The sequence below is a fragment of the Macrotis lagotis genome, chromosome 1 (assembly GCF_037893015.1).
Source record: "Macrotis lagotis isolate mMagLag1 chromosome 1, bilby.v1.9.chrom.fasta, whole genome shotgun sequence".
Taxonomy (NCBI): domain Eukaryota; kingdom Metazoa; phylum Chordata; class Mammalia; order Peramelemorphia; family Peramelidae; genus Macrotis; species Macrotis lagotis.
The window spans coordinates 838929977-838955988 of NC_133658.1; the positions used below are offsets into that span (position 1 = coordinate 838929977).

At 36.3% G+C, this 26012-nt stretch overlaps 2 protein-coding genes across 3 annotated transcripts; both read right to left on the minus strand.

The window, feature by feature from the left end:
- Positions 1-2119: 2119 nt before the first annotated feature.
- LOC141489060 (olfactory receptor 51I2-like) lies at positions 2120-7087 on the minus strand. Of its 2 annotated transcripts, XM_074189687.1 has the most exons (2): positions 7061-7087; positions 2120-3041 (listed from the first exon to the last, which is right to left on the minus strand). In XM_074189687.1, exons 1-2 carry the CDS (start codon positions 7085-7087, stop codon positions 2121-2123), a joined length of 948 nt encoding a protein of 315 aa, XP_074045788.1. In that variant the 3' UTR covers position 2120. The 2 variants fall into 2 exon arrangements, with proteins under 2 accessions (XP_074045788.1, XP_074045780.1); XM_074189679.1 differs by lacking the exon at positions 7061-7087 and having other exon boundaries at positions 2120-3083.
- Positions 7088-24659: 17572 nt separating this feature from the next.
- Positions 24660-25598, minus strand: LOC141507563 (olfactory receptor 51M1-like). Its single transcript, XM_074215341.1, has one exon. The coding sequence runs from the start codon at positions 25596-25598 to the stop codon at positions 24660-24662; it is 939 nt and encodes a 312-aa protein (XP_074071442.1).
- Positions 25599-26012: the final 414 nt, after the last annotated feature.

Below are 26012 nucleotides of genomic sequence, written 5' to 3' on the forward strand. Positions count from 1 at the left end.
ATCTTGGAAAGTTACTTAGAGCTCTGAGAAATTAAATGAACTTTTCTAGGGTCATATAGTTTGTTTGTATAAGAAGTAGAATTGTAACTCAGGTCTTTATGATTTCAAGCTCTCTGCAACTCTGCCTTTACTTAACTAGTGCAAATAAAAACTCATAAATTTTTTATATGTCAAACAAATCAATATGGTATTTCATTTGACTCTCACAATAGACCAGTAAGTTACATGGGGTTGTAGGTATATGTCAAAATGAACATCTATGAACTTTAGCTGTGAAAGGCTGGGTCAGGATATCATAACTCTTTACTGCCAGAAAACTTCCAGGCTCTCCAAAGTAACTGGGAAGAGACTCAAAAGACTATGTCACAATGATTGAATATGTGATACAAAAATCAGAACTGACCAAAGCCTTTAGTGTTTTCTTTTGACCAAGTCCTCAGGTAGCTTCCTGAAAGGCAGAATATAAGAGACTCAAGGATAAACAAAGTACAAGGGAGCCCAGACACATTCTAGGAAAGTCCCTTGGGGAAACCAGACCTACCATCATTGCAGCCACAGTGAAAGAGATGATTTAGGAAGAAAAGCTTTTATCTGTTGTCTATAGGAAACACTGGTTAAGTAGAGACAATATTATAAGGAGCTGACCTTAAGCCAAGTAGATCTTTTTGGAAAGCATATTATAACTTTAGGCAATAACTGTTACATTTCTAATCTCACTCTCATTTCATCTTCCATGTCTTCTTAATTTCAATGGAAAGCTAAATGAATCTTTTATGGTATGACTTTTAACTTTAGTATTAAATTGCTAACTCACTGAGAATATTGGATATGTTTTTCCTCCTTTTTTTATACCCAGTGCTTAACACAAGTAACTCTTAATAAACCATCATCTGATTGATAGCACATAAATTGTTACAATATCATGTGATTATCAGAATCCACTTGTCAAACTTGAAGTTAAGAAGTTCCTAAGACTTGAGAGTAGGGACATGAGAAAGAAATATCAGCCCTGACTGAGAACCTTGGGTAAGCTTTAGTCTCCTAAATTGATCACGCTGAACAAGGTGAGAATAATGGAGTTCTACAACAAGACCTAGAGAAATTTTCACTGGGTGGACAAATAGAATTTTAATTCCATGCCTTTTTTTGTTTTTGATTTTTTTAAAGGAAATAGGGTTAAGTGACTTATCCAAGGTCATACAGCTAGATAATTATTAATTGTCTGAGTTCAGATTTGAACTCGTCTTTCTGACTTCAGAATCTGTGCTCTATCCACTGCACCACCTAGCTGCTCCCCATACATTTTTTAAAGAGATTGTAAACTTGCTTTTTTCTTTATAAATAATTAAACCTGTGTTCAAATCCTTCAGCTGATTTGAATATGGAATGGGAAAGAGAGACAGATGTTTCATGTCTGAAACAAACAATAGAGGCAGCATATACTAAGGAACTGGTAGGAGCATAGAATACAAGTGGGATTTCTAGCCCAAAAGTAACCAGATATTGTTCTTGATAAGAGTGTTACACTGTTTGTATACTATTTGCCCTGTGATTATACAGATTATAGTGACCAGTAAGCCCCTGTTTGCTTGTTTTCTTCAGAAAACTCCTATGAGTGTCTTGACTAGGGACATATTACTAACCATATTTTATTAATGAGGGAATTTTGACAAAGGGAGATAACATGCCCTATGGAAATTTGCTTAGCTAATATATGTCAGATCAGACACTTAACCCTATATCTTTAGCCTTCAAGGAAAAAAAAAATCTCTTTTCATTATGCCCCCTCTCTCTTTCATCCTTTTGGGTTTCAAATTATGTTAAGTTGGAGGAAAATGACTCCATTGAATCATTAACTGGATTTGTGTCCTGTCTCATCTATTAAACTGGATTTAAAGATTAATAAATTTACCATTAGAAGGGAACTCAAAAATCTCTTAGACTTGGGTTCTCTTCCTCTGTGTTTTCCCATCTAGTACAAGGCTGAAAAGGACTTTTTTCTATCCATGGTGCTAACTTAACTGCATGGCCATTATAACCAACATATCACCACCACCACCACCACCACCACCACTGCCACCAAATGATATATAAGATCCCATAACTATTATCTGGCCACGTCACCCTTGGTCCTTTTTTCTTAGCATTTTGAGCAGTGCCTCCCGAATATGCTTGGACTTGACACTGTAGATGATAGGATTGAGAACAGGGGGCACAATCAAATAGACATAGGCAACAAGGGCATGGACAATTGGAGGTGCATGCCTACCAAAACGGTGGATCATGGAGACTCCAATAACTGGGATATAGAAGACCAAAACAGCCAAAATGTGAGAAACACAGGTGTTGAGAGCCCGCATCCTTTCTCGAGGAGAGGCCAAACCCATAACTGTATATAAGATGAGACCATAGGAGAGAACAATTAGCAAGGAATCAATACCGACTGTAGATAGCACTACATAGAGCCCATACAGGATATTAACAGTGATGTCAGCACAGGCCCGTTTCATAACATCTGCATGAAAGCAGAATGAATGGGAAAGAATGATTTTTCTTGGGCAGAAATTCAGCCTTTTGAGCAAGAAGGGGACAGGAAAGAGTGAGACAGTGGCACGAGCCACAATAGCCATTCCAATTTTTCCAATGACACTGTTGGTAAGGACAGAGGCATAGCGCAGTGGATTAGAAATTGCCACAAAGCGATCAAAGGACATGGCCAGCAGCACTGAAGACTCCACAACAGAGAAGGAATGGAGAAAAAACATCTGGACCAAGCAGGCATCAAAGGCAATTCGTTGATAATCAAACCAGAGCACAGCCAAGGTTGTGGGAAGTGTACACATAGTAAGTCCCAGATCAGTGAGAGCCAACATGGAAAGGAAGTAATACATAGGTTGGTGCAGACTGGGAGTCCTCCTCACAGCTAGCAGGATAAGGCAGTTGCCTGTGAGCGCTACAGTGTAAATGGAGGAAAAAGGTATGGAGATCCATCTATGCATAGCTTCCAGACCTGGGATGCCAATCAGTAGGAAAAATGATGGCTGGAAGAAGGAGCTGTTGTCAAGAGAGTAGGGATAGGACATCTTTGGAGGACAAGAGCAGACTCTTAAAAGATCACCATTCCTCAGTCTGTCCAGACAGACCTGGAGAGGAGATAAAATAAAAGTCTACTTTTTTTTACTTCCATAGGGTTGCAGAAGGGACCCTGGATGTGTTCCTCAGATCCCAGATGAACTTGAACCCTCTTGGACTTATAAGGCAGTTTCTAGGGACCTCTCAATAACTGTCCCCATTGTGCATCTTGGAGTAATTATTTGGAACTCATTCCCATTATAGGTGTCCTAAGAGGGAATTACAAGTTCACAAAAAGTTTCAAGATGAATTTGAATAAATTTGAGAATGAAAGAAACCTGATACTTTCCCAAGGGAAGCTTGCAGAGTTTAGGCAATTTCAATTTTTAGAAAGGCACATCAGAGAAGGAAACTATGGTTTAGAATAAGCTAGCTTAGATCCTTTGCCAAACTTAGTCTTTGGTTACACTAAGGAGATCGAACTTAGATATTGACTGGAGTTGGAGAGTGGCAAGGGAGTGGTTGCTTCTAGTGGGCTTCAATATATGGTTTGAGTCCTACAGTAAAAGTACTTCTGAGACTTTGAAGCTTCATGGTTATTTCTGAGCTTAAGGAATGAGGAAAGAAACACTTCCTAGGTAATAACTCATGTTTGCATAACATTTTAATGTTTGCAAAGTGTTTTATATAAATTATCTTATTTGATTCTGAGAACATCCCCAATAAGAAGGCACCATTATTATGACCATTTTAAAGATGGGGAAACTGATATATTAGTTTAATTACTCAGGGACACATAAATAATAAATCTTTGAGGTGTGATTCAAATGCAAGCCTTCCGAATTCCAGTGCTAGTACTCTACTCTATGCGTCACACTTCTTTTAGGAGATCTTACTTTTCCCCATGTTCTTTTTTGTCTTTTCCCTCTCTAATGATAGGATATCTCATATACTGAAAGTGATTGAAAACTAAAGGAGTCATTTTAATAATGGACTTAACATAATAACTATAACAATGCAATTGGAATGAATGATAAGCATAAAGCAGTGGAATGAAATGTTATAAGAATGATATGGAGTAAGTTTGGCTCCAAAAAGAGATATTTTCCCTGTTTCTTTTGCAGAAATAGGTGTCCATTACATATGTTAGATTTTAAAGTTTTGTTTCCTCATATCCTAATTGATTTTGATGGAAAATATTCTTTCTTATTCCTTCCTTTAAGAAAAAAAATCTTTTTAAAGAATTGCTCAAGGGGTGGCTAGGTGGCGTAGTGGATAAAGCACTGGCCTTGGAGTCAGGAGTACCTGGGTTCAAATCCGGCCTCAGACACTTAATAATTACCTAGCTGTGTGGCCTTGGGCAAGCCACTTAACGCATTTGTCTTGCAAAAAAACTAAAAAAAAAAGAATTGCTCAAAAAGAATGGGGAAGTAACAGGAGCTATACAGAGGGAAATGCAGCTTTGATGTAAAGAAAAAAAGATGTCAGTATAATTTATTTCTTAGAAGAGAATATGTGCCTTTATCTATTTTTGGATTCCTTCTCTGCAAAGTTTCTCACATTTGCTTTTGTTCAGAATCATTGCCTTTTATATGAATTATATGACAAGTTTAGTCTTCCAGTCCATCATGCATATGCTGCCAATGTCATCTTCTGGGTCACTTCTTTCAGACTGACAATAAAGTAAAATAAATGACAAAGTTTTATCTTGACATTTTAGACTCTCAATAATCTAGTTCTATTCTGCTTCCCCATTTTATTTCCAGCCACATTTAATATCCATTAAGTACCTACTAAACACAAAGAATTCTACTAGCTCTGAGGGGTTATAAAAATAGAAAATGACACAATCTTGACTCTGTGAACTTAGTTTCTGCAGCTTTGGCCATAAAATTCCATAAATTCCCTCTTCTCTCCTCCCCATCAATCTTTGACCACTCCTCAAAAACAAATGAACAAAAATGAATAAAAAATAAAGAATTTTATTCACAATTTATTTTCACTAAGAAGTCTTTTCTAATGAACCTTGGCAATTTCCAGTTTCCCTATAACTTGTCTTCATTTATCTGAATATTTAGTATTGTTTATGTTCATATTTATTCACAAGTCTTAATTATTGTGATCTTTTTACCTTTATGGCACTGATTTCTCAAATGTGCAGTTATAGTTTTCTTATGAGTATCAACCCAGGACTCTACTTATAGAAGAGGAGAATCGGTTCCAAGATTGGGAATGTTCTATTGTCTTACTTCTCTCTATTCCTGTACCACCTCAATCACCAAGGCTAGGTTGAAAAAATCATGCTCAACCAAAGTTAAATTCTCCTGACTTAAAATGGGCCCTAGAATCCGAATCTTTATATGATTGAAAATTTTTCCTTAGCCCACAATTTCAATTCATTCTCCACTCAAGAATTTCCTATAACTTTTAGAGGGCAGAAAATTTAAATGGGCAGTTCCCCCACCTCCCTACTTTCTCCTTTTATCTTCTCTTCACTATCTTGGATAGAGGGAAATAAGGGGGTAAATTTGGGTGATTTGTATTAAGGACTTTAAGGTAATACTAATTTAAAAATGTGTATAGTTATACAGAATTTACACCTAGTTCAGTCCTGTATTTGAGCAGAATTATCTTCCTCACCTGAATGTAGTCTTGGACAAATCACATAGCCTCTTTTGATTCTCAACTTTCTCTTCTATAAAATAACTTACCAATAATTATTATCTATCTAGGTTTTTGTAAGATTCAATGGGAAAGCAGATATGAGGGTACCATACAAAATTTATCTCTTTTTATAGTATTATAAACTGTCATTTATATTGGTGTAACTCTCCTCTTCATTTCCTCATCTTCCTGCTTATACATACCCTCCAGCTTCATAGTCACAGTGAATGAGAGATAGATATGAGATAGAATGAAGAGATGAGAAGGTAGAGCAGATCTAAGAGAAAGAGAAAAAAATGAAAGATAAATAATTGATAAGACATCAAAACCCTTCATCCAAGGTAGACAAGAAATAAATATTTTAAAAAGACTATCTCTTTCTTTCTTCTTCTGCTTCAACAAAAGAGATATTCCATCCTATTCATTTCTACCATTCAAATTCAGCAAGACTACTGAAGAGATGGAGTCACATCTGGCAGGTCAGGAAAGGAAGGGACCATAAGAAGGGAAGATGAGTCTCATGCTTAGAGTGGGAAGAAATACTTGGGAATAGAATAAGAAAGAGTATTAAAAGAACTTTCACTTTTAGAATAAAAAAGATGCCAATTTAGCAAAAGACAGTTTTTGAAGAAAAGGGCATGAGGATCCTAGATAAAGAAAAGTCAATATTCAAAGAGATGGTCTTCCAGAATGACAAGGGACAGTCAAAACTGTCTCTAAGGCTAAATTCTGAAAGTATCCTATTTATGTACATACTCCTTACCATATATAAAATGAGGAATATATCTTTTTAAGTATATGGTCTCATATTCTGAACCAATCCTTCTGAAAGATAGTCCCTGTATTGTTTCCTTTGTTTGCTCCCATTTATCTGCCTATTCCGTTTCACTTACATTTTTCCCCTTAAGCAGATGCAAAGTGACAAAGAAAATTTTAAATTTGAAGAGTAATCATTCCTGCAGTCATTCATTGGGATTATTTCCCCTAAGCAGGAGCAAAGTGAAAAAGAAAATTTTAAAGTTGAAGAGTTATTGTTCATGCTGTCATTCATTTGGAGCCTTAGCTCCAAAGACTTGAGTACTATGAGATTCAGGGCAAGTTATTTACTATGATCCCTGACCTTCCATATCCTATTTCATTAAATGATTGTACTGAATTAGATGAACCCTAAAATACTTTCTAGATAAAATTCCTAGAATATATCTTATTCTCCCTTGGAAAAGACTTGATATTTAAAATCAGAAGGATTGATTCATTAACTTCTTTTTTTCCTCACATTATATACAAATATCCTATTCCTGTCAAGAACTCTCTTAAAGAGGACATGACTGGAAACATGAACAAAATTCATTGATTAGTGGTGCTATTTGTTGTCTTAAGAAGATATGATTATGCAACTGAGAGTTCACTAAATTATGAGTTAGGGAGTCTTAGTTAAAGTCCTGATTTAAGTTTTGCTTTATCATAATTGAGCAGATACAAATAGGGTCTCATTTTCCTCACTTGCCAAATGCAAGTACTGAGTCAGACAATGTTTTTTTCAAATTCTGAAATCCTCTAACTCCATGGTTTTGAAGTAAGGACTGAGATGTATGAGCAGGCCCCAAGGTTTTATATTCATAAAATGTTTCTCATGGAAGGGAAACTGAAGAATAATTTTAGCTGTCCCTGTGCCACTGGACACGCTCAACAAATGTTTTTGACATGTGTGTGTGTCTGTGTGTGTTTGTGTGTCTGTGTGTCTGTGTGTATGTATGTGTCTGTGTATTCTCTTACTATAGTCATAGTTTCATAATGTTCTGGGTCATCCTTAACATATGTAGTCCTTGAATTTTAAGGAGCCAGATATGTCTAGTTCATTTTTCATTATATTTTGCTATTTTATCTACTTTCACATCATTTGTTCTTTCTTCTGCCCATTTTATTTTCTATCAACTCCTCCAAAATTTGGGAAAAGAGAACAAAGAAAACCTCAAATTTGATTAAAAATTCCAATTATAAGCAACTATAGGTAAGGATGAAGGTATCATCTCCCTTAACATCAGACCTTTTTCCATGGGGGAATATTGTCTAATCTCAATCTATATTCTATTTATCTTGTTTATTTCTAAATATCTAATTTATATCTCTTTAAATGATCAGATCCCAGCTCATAGCTACTGACCTTAGCTTTCACATAATGGTTAGAGGTTGCTGTTCATCCTGTCTTATCCAGTTACTTGCACAGCCAAAAATCACTTTTGCTGATCCCTTATACCTCTGCAGAGGAAAACTCACCTGGAAACTACATTTCCCTAGAGAACCCAGAATTCTGGACTATGAGTCTCTGAGAAAGTTAGGGCCTCAGAGGAAATGCACTTTATTTGACTGAGTTCATATATGATGGATTTTGTAGTTGGGGTCTAGGGAGGGATAATACCTACCAGGGGAATTTAGGGGACTGCTCAGGTGCTTAGGTGGTAAAGAAGAGAGAGAGAGAGAGAGAGAGAGAGAGAGAGAGAGAGAGAGAATGACAGAAGAGAAAGACTGAGAGAGAAGAAAAAAGAAAGGATAAAAGGAGAAGTGAGGAGGATTAGAAAATATGCTGCTTAAAAGGGGATGGGGTTAAAGAAGAATAGAGATCAATAGAAAACTAATACAAATGCATAAGATCAAAAGTCATTTCCCCACATGGATAGTGAAACAAAGAACATGAGAAAATATTCCCAAAATAATTGCAAAATACCAACAACCACATGAAATATTGTTCCAAAATATGAAAAATACAAATTAAAAAAATTTCAATGATTTCCCTCACAATCAGCTATTTGATAAGGTGAAAATGATTTTGGTGTTTAATGGGTTGAGGAAGAAAAGGAAAGCTAATACTCTGCTAGTGAAACTGGGAGTTTGTCTAACCATTCAGAAAAGTAATTTGAAATTATGATAAAGTAATTTCATGCCCTTTAACTCAGAGATTATGTAGATAATTAAAATTATAATAATCATGATTCAGCCTAAAGAGAGTAATGAAAACATACCTTCTGCCTTCCTTTGCAAAAATGGAGAACTATGAATGTGAAATATTAAATAAAATGTTGTACTCAGGTGATTTAATGGTTAGTTTTACTGTACTTTTTATTTTCCTCTTTAATATTCTACATGAGAAGGGATGACTATAGGAGGGGAAGACAGATAAATTTATTGGGAAATATAAGTGATGTAAAAACTAAAGATAGCAACATTTTAAAAAGAAGAATGAAGAAATGAGTGTTTAGATGATCCTGATCTCTTTTATGATCACTAATATTCAGCTCATGAGATATATTGCAATATATTGCAATGGATTTTTGATTGTCTAACCCATGTTCTTAAGTGGTTTCTTCTTCATCTCAATTTGGTAGGATAGGACAGAAGTAAAACAATGATCACAAGACAATGATAGGAGTAAAATTATTAAAGTGGTGGTTTTGTTCTGGAGTCTTGACACTTTTGAAAAAAATCACAGGGTATCTTATCTATTCCCATTACTCAAATAATAAGTTCATTCACATTGGAGTTGAGGCCTGAGTGTGTGATCATTCTCAAATATTATTCACATTATAACATGGGAACCTAAATTGGGCCAAGACTAATTGATGAAAAGAAATGTCTAATGGAATTGGGAAGGAAGGTTTAATTTTCAGTGATTTGGAGATAGGAAAATATGAAGAGTTGGATGAGAAGAATGATATTTTCTGCAATCTTAACTCTGAATTTGAGCCACTTACTACATCATTTTAAATGAATGATGTCTGTGGAAGTTCTACAAGTTTTAAGGTGAGCAAGTTTACTTTATTTCTCCTATATTTATCAGCAAAGGCCTCTCCAAATAAGGGTCTAATACTGAAAAGTCCACTACTGGTTTTTCAAGTGTTAGGGTACTGAGTTTGAGTAGGGTTTATTCCTAGGGAGCCTATTTTCTCATCAAATCTGCATCATTACACCCTTCAAACAAATTATTTAAAGCTCTATTTAGGGGTGGCTAGGTGGTGCAGTGGATAGAACACCAGCCCTGGAGTCAGGAGTAGCTGAGTTCAAATCCAGCCTCAGACACTTAATAATTACCTAGCTGTGTGGCCTTGGGCAAGCCACTTAACCTTACTTGCCTTGCAAAAAAAAAAAGCTCTATTTAAGGTTATTCTCTAGAATGTTACCAAAGACAGAAGTAGAAAAATGCTCAGAAAACTATATGCATGAATGAGAAAGTATTTATTACTCTCCACTAAAGAAATGCTAACATAAAGGATCTTTACAAAGCATTATCAGAACTATTTTAAAAAACTTGATTTAAATACTTAGCTTATATCTACTATTAATGCTATTTTGCTATTGTACAATTGTACTTTTAAGTACAATTTACTAATAAATATACGTAAATCTTGTCTAAACATAAACCAATTTGCTGGATTGCTAATTAGACATTTAACTAATTAATGGAGCTCTAAACTTCAGTATGTGAAATTAAATGATACCTAGTACCTAGGCTTAATTAATCATTTTATATATATATCCTCTTCAATGCACTGAAAAATTACCAGATATTCTTTCCTTATGAATATTTAGCTCTAACCTCATCCAGATCCATTAGATATTGTGGAGCCTTCAAAGTTGCTTCCAAACATGATTACTTCAAGAAGTAAGATCAGAAAAGAGAAAACACACACACACACACACACACACACACACACACACACACACACACACACACACATACAAGTCCAGATCAGGTTCAGGCTAGACTAAGTGAGGCACATAGTACAGATGCTAGATGCATATTGGCAAAATAAAGGCCAGGATAGGGATGAGGGCAAGTAATTCTTTCCTTGATCCCTACTCAAGAAGCAGCATGAGGAAGTCTTAAAATGATCTGCAGTTGGAAGGAAAGAGTTTAGAACTAGTCATTCCCTTTTGTATATTCATTGAGTTATTGGGTTTTCTAATTCCACAGCTAATAAGGCTAAATGCTAAAATGTTGATTTTTTTAAACTAGAGACTCAAATGACCAGAAGCTCTCATGTGGTCACTAGAATGAAGAATAGCAACTTTGTACATACTCCATAGGACAGTCTCTATTTGCCAATTCAGTTTCAATTGTTTGGGCAACTCAGTACTGGATTTGGGAAGAGACAAGGAGAAAATTCATACATAAGACTAATAGGTCCAAAGAACATTTAATAAAAGATAGATAGATAGATAGATAGATAGATAGATAGATACTGTCAACAGAACCCTAGAGAGAACTAGGAAAAAGATAATTGTGCTATTGTTTTTCAAATATGTTTGGAAACTGAGGTGATTCTGTGAATAACTTCCAAGATGATAACTGAAATTATCCTTTTGTGCTGAAAAAGTTCTTCCTCGGATCCATGTTATGGATACTTTTCCATTTTCTGAGGCTCTATAAAGTGATTATTTGTTACCTCTGCTTCCACATCCAAACTTTGAATAGTCCAAAGGTGACAAAATCCATTTAACAGGATGGAAGTTCAACTAGTGTCTATGGAGTTGAGGGAAAGTGGAAGTGTTCTACATAATAGTGAGAAATTCAGGAAAAAAGGCCTTTCCTGTACCTCTTATCTGCATTAATGTCATTCACTGAAACAAGTTGAATAAGGACTTACTGTGTGATTTATAGAGTTTTAAAAGATCATTTTATGTCTTTTTTTTTAACATTGTCAACATTCCCTCCTCTATCTCTCTTATTCTCTCTCTCTCTCTCAAGAAGCCAACTCTTAAACAGATTTTTAAAAAAAAGAGAGAAAAAAGAACCATCAAAATCAATGAACGCATTTCAAAAATCAAGTTTCATTTGCAATATTACAGAGATCTCTGTAAATTCTTTGGAGCTTTTCAGTGAGAAAAATGATCAATTTCTTCTTTTTTTAGAAGAACATTTAAATTCCTTCATTTGGTTTATTTTGGAGGGATGAATAGGATCATAATATTCCACTATCCCCCTCCCACACCTATACACACCCACACTTTCTTGACATAGACTAATAAGGGTAATAAGGATAATCATACCTATGATTCCAGATGTCATGGGAACATTTAGACTAGGACAATAATCATTAACATTTATATATTGCCTACTATGTACCAGTTAATGAACTAAGCATTTTGTAAATATTATTTCATGAAATCCTACACAGGTGAGGAGACTGAGGCAAATGGAGGTTAAAGGATTTGCCTAGCTAGTAAAAATCTGAGACTAGATTTGAATTCAGGTTTTCTTGAAATTAGGTTCAAAATATTTGCCACCTTACTGCTCAGACATTCATCAATGCTAGATACTCTAAGGAGTATGAAATTATATTTTAATGAGTAAATGAAAGTTATAATGTGAGAGGCTGGAAGAGATCTTTTGTTTCTTTTAGAGGAAAAGAAAACAAAAAGCAAAACAATTAAAATGTGTTAAATACAGGGATAGTAGACAATTAATAATGGCTTAAACTTTTCCAGGATGTTCTGATTCTAAGCTGTTTTCTCTAGTGAAGCTCAAAGGACTTCTGATAGAGTTGCTTTTATAGTAAGGGGGGGGAGGAAGAGGGAGAAAGGAAAAGAACAAACTTTTATTAAATGCTTCTCATGAGCTACACAATGTGCTAAGTAATTTACAAATACTATCTCATTTTATCTTCACAATTCAGTGAAGTGAGGAGATGTTATTTCCCCCATTTTGTAGATGAGGAAACTGAGGCAGAGATTTTTTTAAAGTAGCTTATCTGCTACCACATGCCTAGTAAGTGACTATGACTAGATATGAACTCAAGATTTTAGGCTCTAAGTCTAGCTTTCTGTCTACTGCTTCACCAAGGTAAGATTTTGTATATGCTCAGAATCTATAGATTACAGGTGTGGCTTTGTCAAGGGAAAAAAGCTTCTAATACACAAAAAAGATCCAAATAAAGGAGAGAAAAACTTCAATTATTAATATAACTATGTATACATATGTCTTTATATGTTCTATAAAAAGTAATATCAACCTACTTGTATTTTTTAGAGGAAAAATGGTACTTGTAGTTACAGGTTATTCTAATTTATTCTAATAATCAAATTTATCCTTAGAGTTATTTAGAGAATTCATTTATATTTATTTCTAGGGATATAGTTATATTTTGATAGATTTTTATTAAAACATTTTATATATTTATCAAGATAGATATTTAGATGGGGGAAACTGAGGCCCAAGGAGTTGGATATTACCAAATAACAACAATAAAAGTTGCTCTAAGGTTCACTTTTTTTTTTTTAGGGTTTTTATTTGCAAGGCAATGGGGTTGAGTGGCTTGCCCAAGGCCACACAGCTAGGTAATTATTAAGTGTCTGAGGTTGGATTTGAACTCAGGTAATCCTGACTCCAGGGCCAGTGCTGTATCCACTGCACCACCTAGCTGTCCCTAAGGTTCACTTTCAAATGGTGATCCCTTCTAAACTCCCTTTCTGAAAGTTTCTTTATAGTTGGTAAATGATACCTTCCTTAAGTATTTCATAGGAAATTTGTGGAAGAAAGAAAAAAAAATCAACATTGAAAGATTTCTTCAAATACAGGAGTCACAAAGGAATGAGAAGGCTAAAAACTATCTTGGGTGAAATTTTATCAATGAAGGAAAGTTTCTAGAATGCTTTCCATGCAATGAGTCTGTATTACTATTTCCATTTTAGAGATAAAGTAATTGAGGCTTAGAGATATTTTGCGACCTTTCTTAGGCTGTAAAGCTATTAAATGATATAAATGGGATTTAAATCTACATCTTTCCTGACTTCCTGATTCTCAGCTCAACCTTTTCACTACATCAAGCAATTTCCTCTCTAATATTGTCCTGCTGAGTACATCATATATATATATATATATATATATATATATATATATATATATATCATATGAAAATATTTTCTCATGTAATCATGTAATTAAGAAATCCCAGCATTGACTCTCCATATATGGAGATTTCCCTACTGTACTCCATCCCCCTTCTTCTTGCCCCAAGCCTAGGTTGGCTGCAATCCTTTCTGGAAGACAAGAATTGACTTGAGGAACCTGTGATTCCTCCTACCACAGTAACTTCTCTGAATCCCAGTGGGAACTGAGGCCTAGTCTGGTGCTCTGGGCTAACCAGGCCAAAGTAAACATAGTCAGGAATCAAGCTTGGATTTTTACGACCCTTGTTCCCCAGAGACATTGTTTCACTGGGGAAAAAAAATTCTCTCACAGAAACAAGTGTCTGTGTGGCTCTCATGACCTCATGGGTCTGGCACAGCTCAGGCAAAAGTCCTCTGGGCAAGTTGCTTCAGCTGCAGCATCTCCCAAGAGGAACCTCTCCTCCAAGAAGTCTTCCTAACATCCCTAAAATTCCCTCTTCCCTCTTTCTATGGCATCTCAGTGCTCAGGAAAATTCTTCTTTCTTCAGTGGTTGATGAAAAGGAATCCTTCTGGAAAGAGGAATAGGAGATATGTCCTGATTGTCCAGTGAATTTAGTGTCCTAGTTCAGGATCTTTTTGAGCCAGATAGTAAGAAGTCTTCTTGTACTCCAGTCTCAGAACCATAGAATATTAGTACTGGAGGAAAAGCAAAGACCACTGGAATATTACATTCAAAATAATCCCTACTACATTATATCTGGCCAGTGATTAGCCAACCTTTGCATGTACTTCCTTTCCCTTTCTGCCAATGTAAAGGTATTTATTACCAACAGAGGTAGACCATCACACTTTTGGAAGGGGGAAAGAACACTATGTCAGACACTTACAAATATCTCATTTGATCCTAAGTCTTTGGCATATTTTCAGTAGCTTTTCCTTATATCAAAACTAAGTCTTTCTCTTACAAATTGTATTTGTTTTTCCTTTTTTTTTCTTTGCCCTCAGGAGCTAAGCAGTGGCTTTCAGTGAAGACACATATCATGTCTTTTGTTTTCCAGACCAAACACCTACATTTCCTTTAATCAATCTTCATTTGACATGAATTTGATGCCCTTCATTATTCTTATTAATTTCTTGTAAATATTCCTCCAGTTTTATCAATATCCTTTGTAAAATGTGGCAGACATACCTTAAAATAATACTTTAGAATTGATCAGACCAATCTTATGCTTAGAGACTGGGCATGCCTGGTTTGAAAGAAATCTGTGGTCTCCATCCTTCAAGAATTCTCTGAATGAGATAGGAGAAACAGCTTTTTATCAGGGAAACCCCTGGTCTTAGATGAGAGATATGATATCTACCTTTGGACTGGGGGTGAGGATCCCTTTAGTAGTGAAAGGGGATCCCTTTAGTGGAGGGGGGCGGGGAGATATGGCCTCTTTTCTTGGGGAGGTAATAATGAGGGTATAGATATGGTTTCTTCTTTTGGGTGACTCAGTGAAAGAAGAAATGATTTCAGCCCAGGGATCTCCTGTTCTAGTGGGCATATATGATCTCATTCTAACATTGTCTCCAGACTGAACAGGAAGATATGATTCATTTCCTTTAGGAGTTTCTAGTCTGAGAAAGATGATAAGAAACAGAACAAATATGAGACGTCCTATACAATCAGGACACTCATTATTTAACAACCAGACCAAAGTGATGGTGGGGGAGAAACTCATGACTAACCCTAGATGCAAGAAAGCTCAGGATTTTTTTATTTCACAAGCCTAAGAACTTCACAGATTAATCATTTTTACTGGAGAGATAATAAGTTATTTGAGCACAGGGAATATGTATTAATCGTGCCCACTTCCTGTGCAGGGAAGAATCAGGGAAAAAGTTGGTTAAAGGAGGACCCCATTCTCTTTATATGACTAGGATCAGTTACTCACTTTGGAAGACTGAGAAGTAGGAAACTGGAGGAGGGGTAGAGGGACAAGCTGAGATTGTTTTTATCTTGCAGAATTTACATTGAGAGAATTTACATTGGAGAATTAACATTTACAAGGATTACATTGAACAATTGGAGGAAATTTGCATCTTATTGGGGCTTATGCTGCAGAAGGAGAAATTATCAAACAAGTTTAAATAATATTTTCTTAGTATTTAAAAAAAAACCCAGATATTTCTCCTTCAAGATAACTTTACCAATGCCTATCAACATCTCATCTCCCTATCTCCCCACTAGTAAGAGACCACACTGAGTTCTCTGAGTCTGTGGTTAACTTGTCCACTCCCTTTCCTCAGTTTTCTGTTCTACATAATAAGGAAGTTTGACTTGATTATCTGTTCCTTTCAACTTGAAACCCTTTTGAGAATGATTTGTAACTCATCTTTGGGAATCTACACAATGGAGGGTCAACTTTAATTCCCCTGGGGGTAAATTCTCTCTTTCTCACTGTCAAACTATTATGCTTTCACAGAACAGGGAAGTGGATTTAATCCTGTCACTTATATAGGTGCATGTTTGGAGGGGGAGGATGGGGGCAGGATTTGGGGAGGTTTCTGTCCTCAGTCACTTCTGCTGTACTGTTTTCTCTGGCAAACCTTATTTGACTTTACTACTTCCATGAAGATTAAGTACTAGGGATCTCTGGTCCTCATCTCTTCTGAGACCCTGACCTGTATTTCACATAGCCTAAAGTTATCTTATAAACTCCCTCTTGATCTGCTCCTTCATTGGACTTTGCTATTTATTAATATCAACATTATTCATTCTGATTTCCAGGTTTCTAAACTTGGAATTATGGTTTTGCCTTCCCTTAGAGAAGTAGTTAAGCATAAGGACAAAGTATTGAACTTGAGTTGAGAAAGAACAGGACCTAAATTCTGACTGCAATATTTATTAGCTTTGTGACCATTAAAAAATTATGTAACCCTTCTGATCCTTATTAATTTGATTTAAAATAGTTTATTGGTTTATTTTTGTCATAAAGCTATTTAGCTGTGTGACTCTGAACAAGTCGCTTAACTGTTTGCATCAATTCCTCATCTGTAAAATGACCTGGAGAAAGAAATAGAAAGTCATTCCAGTATCTTTTCTAAGAAAACCCCAAATGGGATCAGAGTCAGATACAACTAAAATGACTAAACAATAATATTAATAAAAGATATGTAGTATTTTTTTGACATGTTGGCAAGAATGAAAGAAAAAAAAGAAAATGACACTTGAATCACAAGGCCACTTGGAATTGATGCCTCTTGCAGGAGAAGTGGGGAAATTAATATGATTGAATGGATTACATGCCAGAAATCAGAGAACAAAAAGAGCTCTGGACCTTGCTCCATGTACTAAAAAAGGATGTGATTTAGATTATAATTCAGGCAAAAGTCGGGCCAAAGTCATATTCCATATGGTTACTTCTGAGGAGTTAATATGTGATGAGACTATATGGTTAGTGATACCCTAGGGTAGCTCTGTCACACACACTTTTCTTCCTCTTGGAGCACAAAGGCAGCCAGCTGATGGGAGAACTGAGTAGATCCCATGCCTAGGGGCTCAATGTATTACACAGTGAAGGTATTCATATAGGTTGCTGGTTCTTGTCCTTTGTATTGAGGTAGGTAGCTAGGTGGCACAGTGGACAGAGCACTGGCCTTAAAGACAGGAGATCGGGCATTCAAATTCAATCTCGAACATTTGACAGTTACTAACTGTGTGATCTTGGACAAGTTACTTATATCTGTTTGCCTTGCATCCAGGGCCATCTCCAGGTGTCCTGACCCATATCTTGCCACTAGACCCAGATTCTAGAGGAGAAAGTGAGGCTGGTATCTTAGCACAGCACCCCCTCACTCAAATTCAGTTCATCTGGTTGTCATGGCATCACCTCTCTGTCATGGTCTTCTTTGAGAATGAAAGACAAGCATCAACTTATGTTATGGAAGAGGACTAAAATGATCTCACTGTTAGAGACAAGTTACAGTGTGCCCAGTTGTATCTGATCAGATCAACATAAGCTTGGAATGTTCTACCACAGGTCAGGCACAAATAACCTTTGTGAACCACTGAGGTGGAATCTTTAAATTTGTGCATCTCACATTTCCTTTGTGTTGCTTGAATTCTGCCTTGCTCATAGAGGATAGCATGGTCTCTGCTGATGGCACACTATGCTCTTGTGCCAGTGTTTCCCATACTGCACATTCAATTCCAAAATTCTTGAGTGATCTTGATAGTGTCCTTATATTGCTTTTTCTGACCCACTGTGAGTGCTTGCTCTGTGTGAGTTGTCCATAAAATTGTTCTTTTGGCAGGTATACATTTGACCTTTGAACAACACAGCCAGCCCATTAAGATTTTGTTCTCTAAAGAATTGTTTGATACTTGACAGTTCACCTCAAGGAAGGGCTTCAGTGTCTGGTATCTTATCCTGCCAGGTAATCTTCAGAATTTTCCTGACATAACTTAAATGGAAGCGATTCAAATTCCTGGCATGATGCTGGTAGATTGTGTAGATTTCCCAGGTATACAACAATTTAGTCAGCACAAGGCTCTGAAGACCTACAGTTTAATATCTATTCTCTCCCACACCTCCTTTTGAAGCCTCCCAAAGACTGAGCTAGTTCTGGCATCAAGTGTAACCTCCTTGGAGATTGGCAACAAGTACATCTATCTCCCTGGGAAGTACACTGCCAAGGTAAGTATTCATCATTTCTTCATTTGTTGTAAAGAATGGTTCCATATATGGATGATATGGGGCTGGCTGATGAAGCACTTGTACTTTTTGGTGTTGATTATTAGCCAAAATTAGCACAAGCAGAGAATCGATCCATACTTTGTTGCATCTCAGCTTTAAAGGCTGCATTGAGTTCAGGTTGTGACACCTCCATATCAATACTTCCTTGTGAGTTCTATTTTTCTGGGTTTATATTCTGCTTATAGGTGAAGTATGTTTTGGTCATTGTTTCTCTGGACAATGTGATTAAGAGGGGAAGTATCATGAAACCTATACAATCATAAGGGGAATATGATGGGTGAAGGCAGTAATTCTAACTCATTATAATGAGCTAGAGAGAGGAAGAGAGTTGAGGTTAACAAAACCTTTATTTACATAAAGTTAGAACAACTAGAATGAGGAGATATTTAGTAAGTTTGTGTTCAGTTCTTAAGAGAGCATCTTAGCTCACTGGAGAAAATTAGAAGAATGATAAGGCTGAAGATTATACCACATAGGCCTGGTTGACCTGAAGCCTAGAGATGGGAACATTTTACTAGGGATATGCATACTAAATTCAAGAAATTAAATTTATTGCATGTCTTTGGAGTCTTTTCCAACTCTAAAATTCTGTGACATTGTGCTTTTATTTATTTTTTTTCAATATCTCCTCTCACTGTTTCTATTGCTTCTTGGTCAAGCTAACTAATGGCTGTTTTTAGGCTATTCTGTGTGCAAGTAACTAGATTTGAAAGGGTCTTCCACTCCCTAGTGGTTTCCTAGATTCTTTTGGCAGTCTGAGAACTATGGATTCCTTCTCAGAATGTTTTAAATTTATAAAATGAGATATATATTTCAAAGGAAATCAATTATACTCAAACAATTATCATTTTTTCAAAAGCAGTATCATAGGCCCATGTTACCTTGCACATAGTAAGCATGTAATAAATGTTTATTGAATTGAATTAGGTACTTATACAACCAAGGGTATCCCAATCTGATGCAAAAGCAGAGATCCTGACCTGCAGTCATAACATAGACCTAGTCTTTAACTTATGTGACTTCACTAAACTGTTAAAAAAAAAGTTTGAGTGATTCCCTAGCCACAGAATAAATTCACTTTCCTAATATTCAAAGTATTCCACAATTTAGTACTATCTTGAATTTCTAGTCTAATTATTTATTACTCTGACCCATGAACTCTACTTCATATCCAAATTGGATTATTTTGTGTACCTCAGCAGACTTGGCACTTTACTTCCCATGTCTTTACTCTTACCATTTCTCATGCTTAGAATGCTTTCTTTTTTCCTTTTTTTCTTTGTATCTCTAGAACCCAGCCCTGGAATACTGTAGATAGTATAATAAACACTTCTTACATTGGATCCCCTCTTCACTCCTTCTATACTTTTGTTTCTATATACTTCCTTGTGGCCAAAACACACTTCACCAAAACAAACAAACAAACAAAAAAACCTTCTCTGAAATCTCCTCTTAGGAACAACTTTCCCTTTTCACATAACACTTCATTTTGGAATCCTCCAGTATAATTGTGTGTTATTACATATAATAGCTATTCATAACTTCTCCTTCTAGATTAGAAACAGAATGGAGGTTGGGATTATGTTAACCATTTTTTCACTAAACATAGAAATAAATACATTTATTCATTTGAATTAACTTGTATTGAATTGGTCTTCATGTAGACCCTGACCTCATGGACCCCAGCTTAACAAGAGATTCAACTCAGGAATCTCTTCTCTAGTCTGATATTGATATAGAGATCCTGTTTTCAAGGTGCTTAGTTTAACACCTTGAGAACTCAATTTCATGCTTCCCAGATATTGACACAGAGACAAGAATATTAGTAGACATTAAAAAACGACAACAACAAACAGACAGTGGGTTCATGGAGGCCCTGAGTTTTAATTTGGCAGAAAAAATAATGCAATGGATAATGGAAGGATTGTGTGCAACATGATTTTTTTTCTTATATTTTTAAATGGTAGGGGATTGGGAGAGAAAAATAAGAATTTATTAATTAAAAATTTTCAAAAGAAATACACACACACACACACACACACACACACACATATAGAGAGAGAGAGTTTAATTGGACATTCAGAGAACTTGAATTTGGACTGCTTTAACCTCTTTCTCAGCAGCATTTTAACTTCTTAAAATTATTTTAAACTACTTTTGAAATTGAAAGGAGTGTTTGAGTATATACATGTACACATATATGCGGGTCTAAATTTTTTTTCTATTTTTTTGAGGAGGAGATACAAGGAAATCAAGGTTAAGTGACTTACCCAGGGTCACAGCTAATAAGTGTCAAGTGGCTGAGGCTAGATTTGAATGCAGATCCTTCTGAGTCCAGGACTGGTGTGCTATCCACTGTGCCACCTAGATATCCTCTGATCGTGTGTATGTGTGTGTGTGTGTGTGTGTATACCTTATTTTATTAATTACTTCCTAATTATAATTTTATAATTTATTTTAAGCTTAAATATAAAATAAGAAAAGAAAGAAAATAATATTGCCATCAATCACATAGCAATACATAGAAGATCCAATATAAAATAATTAATTTCTATTTCAAGAAAACCTGTATAGTTACTACTAATCATTGTACTCAAAGCTGTCCAGATTTTCTTTTCCTCTTTTCAGATTTTTGTTTGATCTTTTCTGTGCATGTTTTATCTCTACCCACCGCCAAAGACCACAATTAAACTTGGATACACACGTGTATGTACATAGATGTAGACAAACATCTATGTACATATGCTTATCAAAATCATCCACATATACATACACATATATAGTCATATACATATATGTAAGTCTGGACAATGCTTAGCTCCACCTGTCATCTGTTTCTCTGAAGGTGGACAGCATCCTCCTTCATAAGTCCACACCTTTACATGCTTTTCAAAATCAATCAAATCATCATTTCCTATACTACAGGAATATTCCCATCAATCACATTCTGAGAAGATATCTATGAAAGCCTCTTCCTAATTTCCTGCTTTCCTTGTATTCTTTTTTGCAAATTTATTTATATAAGAAAACTTTAAAATAATCAAAATTATACATTTTTTAATTCAACAATGCCCTCACCTTATAATATAGTTTGAGGTCTGATATTACTGAATCTGTTTCCTTTATATCTTTCTTCCTGAGGTCCCTTTGAAGTTTCTGGCCCTTTGTTTTTCCAAAATGAACTTTGCTATTACTTTTTCTAACTCAATAAGATAATTTGTTTTTGGAATTTAATTGAGATGGCATTGCTTAAATAATATAGTCAGGCAAAATTATTTGTTTATTATATTGGCTTCACTTGCTCATGAATAGTTAGTACTACTTTGATTATTTAAATTTTGTTTTATTTATATAAAAATCATCTTATGCTTATATTTTTAATAGTTCCTATATCTATTTGGGCAGTTTTACTCTCAGGTGTTTTATATTGTCTCTCTCTTTTAAATGATTTAAAACAATATTTAATAGTATGGATGACATTTAGAACAGTTCCCCTATTTTTTCTTTTGATTAAATATAGATTTGCTTTTACTTTGTTTGAGATCATGATTACTATCCCTACTTTTTTATGTGATACATTTTACTTATGATCTTTATTTTATGTTTGTGTATCTCATTTTATAGCATTTTCTGAAAGCAACATATAATTGAGCTCAAATTTTTAATCTGCTCTCAGTGTCTACCCTATAAGTAAATTCATCCCATCTAGATACTAAATTATAGTTACCTGAAATGTAATTTCCTCCTTCCTATTTTTCTTTACTGTCTTTTTCATCCTATTCTTATTTCTCTTCTCTCCTCACTTTACTTCCACCCTCTACCTTGCCCTTCTATTCCTTTACTTACTTATCCCTCCAAGGATCCCTCCTCCTTTATCCTTTCCCCACATTTAATCTCCTTACCCTATTGTTTCTGAATTTAGAGGAGTTTTATGCCCTCTATTTAGATATAATGTTCATCCCTCTTTATCCCATTCCCAATGGGATATACATATTGTTTATACATAGTTGGCTGCACATATCATCTTCCTAACTAAAGTGTGAGACTGTCAAGCTCAGAGACTAATTTTGTCTTTATATTTCCAGGACTTAGAAAGTCACTGGCATATGGTAGGAACTTAAAAATGCTTGCTGTTATTGTTGATGATGATGAGGATAACAACCGGGTCCCAGATAATCTACCTGAGAGCAAATGGCCCCAATGTACACTACACTACACTCCCCTTGCTTGCAACAATACCAGCTGTTGTGGCAGTGTAGGGAGATAACCAACTCCTCTCTAGTTCCAACAAGACACTGACCAACAGCAGTGAACACACATAGATAGATTAGGAAAAACTGATCATCATATCACAGGGAGAGAAGAAGAGTCAGTATGAATCTAGAACATGGAGATTCATTGAAGCCACGGGGTTAAAATAAACAAGAGGGAAAACATCCTGCTCTGGGAACAGGAAAAAATTTTTTGAAGTAGATGAATCCTAAAGAGCTGTTTCAATGATTACAAGAATGTGGATTGATTGTGTTGTTTCAAGGTCTGAGTGTACTAGGTATAGATTGACCTGGGTTTGTTCTATTTCCTGTGATACCCTGGGCTGAAAAGCACAGTTTCTCTTTCCTCACAAAACAATCATACTAAACACAGTAGGACTTCACCATTGGACTCCTAATGCTCACATCTGATTATTTCACTCCCCCATCCCCAACTCCTATTCTTTTAATTCTTCCAAGATCTGATAAGTATAAAGCTATGTTTATTTTGGAAATCCTCCATAGCCTGGCTTCTTCTGCTTCTCACAGTATTCATGCATCTTTTTTTCATCCCTACACCCTCTGAACCAGTGAGACTGACTTCTTTGCGTTATTGCCTCATTCATGATACTTCATCTCCTGACTGAGCATCACTATCAAGTCTTCCATGCTTGGAATTCTCTCCCTCCATAATTTCACCTTTTAGCTTCCTTGACTTCCTTCAAATCTCATCTAAAACCTAAGTTCAAATTTATATTTCTTTTGCCCTTTACTTTTGAAGAAGATCGTGATGTCAGGGAGGTAATGCCATGACAAGCACGCAAATTGGATATGAGTGAGGAGGGTTGTGCTAAGTCTCCAGTTTCATTTTTTCCTCTGGAGTCATCTGGGTCAAGGGGTCATATATAAATCAGGACAACTGGAGATAACCCTGGATATGAGTCAATCAGGGCTAAGTGACTTGCTCAAGATCACACAGCTAGCAATTGTCAGGTCAAATTTGAACTCAGATCCTCCTGACTTCAGACCTGGCACTTTACCCCACTGTACCATCTAGTTACCCTTTAGCTCATATTAAAGACTTTTCCATGAAGCTTTTCTGAGTCCCCCTTCATCTTAGTGTGTCACATCTATGACATTATCTCAAATTGATTCTTGTTTGTACATAGATGTTTTGTATTATCTCTAATTGACTCTTGTTTGTTCATAGAGGATTGTAGTTTCCTCTATTAGAATGACGGCTTTTTGAATGCATGTGGCTTCTTTTTTGTCTTTTTATTTTGTTTTGTTTTTTTCCACCACTTAGCACAATTCCTGGACTATATTAGATGCTTAATACATTTTTATTCACTGACATTTAATCAGCTAGGCCAAACATCAACTAATCCAAAAATCTTTAAAATTATTTCTTCATTCTGCCTAGCTCCTCTTCCTCTTCCTCTGCCTAGTTCCTTTTCATTATTTTTTCCCAAGTCAAGATGACTGATTTTCTTCAGAATAACTGATCTTTGTAAGATGTCCATTATCTTAGGACTTGAAGTCTAATAAATGGAATGCTTCAGCAAGTTCAGAATTAAACTTTAGAATATCTGCCAAAATTATTCTAGACCTTTTTTGAGCTCCTCATTGGTCTAGAAGTCCTATTAACAACAATGCCTTTCCTGTCATGCTGATTCTGCAGAGGAAAGGCGAATACAATAAACATTCAATCTGATTCTTTCTGGGCAAGACCACTACAATTATTCCATTCCAACATGGGGAATCTGAGAGAAGGATAATCCAGGAATTTTACTTTATTCAGGTCCCTTGGAAAACAGATTTCCATCACCTCTTCATTTACTTACACAGAAAAGTGAATAATAGCCCTCTTTCTGAAGAAATTCATTTTGATATCTCACCATAGTCCATCCTTCTGGATGGCTGTGCATACCTGCTCCCAATTATCTAGTTGGATGGGAGAAGCAAGAAACATGAATTTGGAGAGGATAGGGGACCTCAACCTCCAATGAGAATCTGAGTCCTGTTTCATTTTGGAATGTGTGAATCCTAGGGATATGGCCTCTTTGGTATAGGGGCAACCCTTGAAGTTGAGGAGCAACCAAGGACACTAAGCAACCCACGTCGGAGACGATGAGACTGTATACCATACACAAGGGGGTGGAGGGCAGGGGATGCAAGAAGTCCAAGAGAGGCAAAACTTCCTGGAAGTGAGCCAGGGAATAGGGCTGAGCCAAAAAGTGGTCCATAAAAGGCAAGGAGGGCACAGAGGTGGGCAGTGAACGTTCTAAGGGCTTTGTGTTGCCCAGTAGGAGATACCCTTTTTGCTACTTCCCAGAGGATCAAACAATAGGAGATGGTAATGAGGACTATATCCATACTGGCTGTAGTGAGTATAGAAACAGCTGGGAAGGTCCAGCCAAACCCTCCACAGGAAAGTGGCAGCATTTCTGTTGGGAAGCAGAACGGAAGGGAGAGATTAAGAGCACTGCAAGATGGTATCAACAAGGGAGTGGGCAGGAGTGGGATGGTGGCCCGGAGGATGAAAGCCAGACTGGTCCAGGCAAGGCGACTGGGGGTGAAGAAGGCCAAATAGTAGAGAGGATGACACACAGCTAACCACCGGTCCAAAGCCATGGCCAGAAGCACAGAGGACTGCCCACTGGAAATGACATAAAGGCAGCACATTTGTAGAAGACATACATCCCTAGAGATAGTTGGAGCTGGGAGCCACAGAGCATCCAAGATGGTGGGCAGGATAGACAGAGCTAGACCCAGGTCTGTAGTGGCTAAGAGAGCTAGGAGCAAGAACTGAGGTTGGTGCAAGTAGGTATTGGCACAGATGGTGAGAAGGATCAGACCATTTCCCAGAAGAGTGGTGCTGTAGGTCAACCCAAGGATGGTGAGGAGTCCTGGGCCCCCTGGCCCTGGGAGGCTGGGCAGGAGGAAAGTCAGCACATCAGAGTGAGTATGGTTGTGGATAGACATGGCATAAAAGCAGGACCTGGTCTTTGTCCCTTTGAATAGAGTAAATCAGGAGTACCTAAAAATAACAATTACAGATATTTCATAGATCATGGGATCTAAAACTGGCAAATTTCTTAGAGAATAGTATAATCTCCTTATATTATATACAAGAAAAGAGAGGCAAAGCAATCTTAGAATATAGATTTACAGATGGAAAGGACCTGAGAGACTATAAGGCCCAAGTCCCTTCTCTTATAAAAGAGAAACTGAAGCCTGGAAAGTTTAAGTGACTATTTCAAGGTCTAGAATGGAACTCAGGCCCTCCAACTTCACTCCCACAGATCTTTCCATTATGTCTCACATTTCTATAGGCATATAACCAATCTAAAGTGCTATTCTATTTATTTAGTCTATCAGTATTATAGATCAAAACGC

Coding starts and splice junctions, on each gene's coding strand:
- LOC141489060 (XM_074189679.1), bottom strand. CDS start 3,083: ATGTCCTATCCCTACTCTCTTGACAACAGCTCCTTCTTCCAGCCATCA.
- LOC141507563 (XM_074215341.1), bottom strand. CDS start 25,598: ATGTCTATCCACAACCATACTCACTCTGATGTGCTGACTTTCCTCCTG.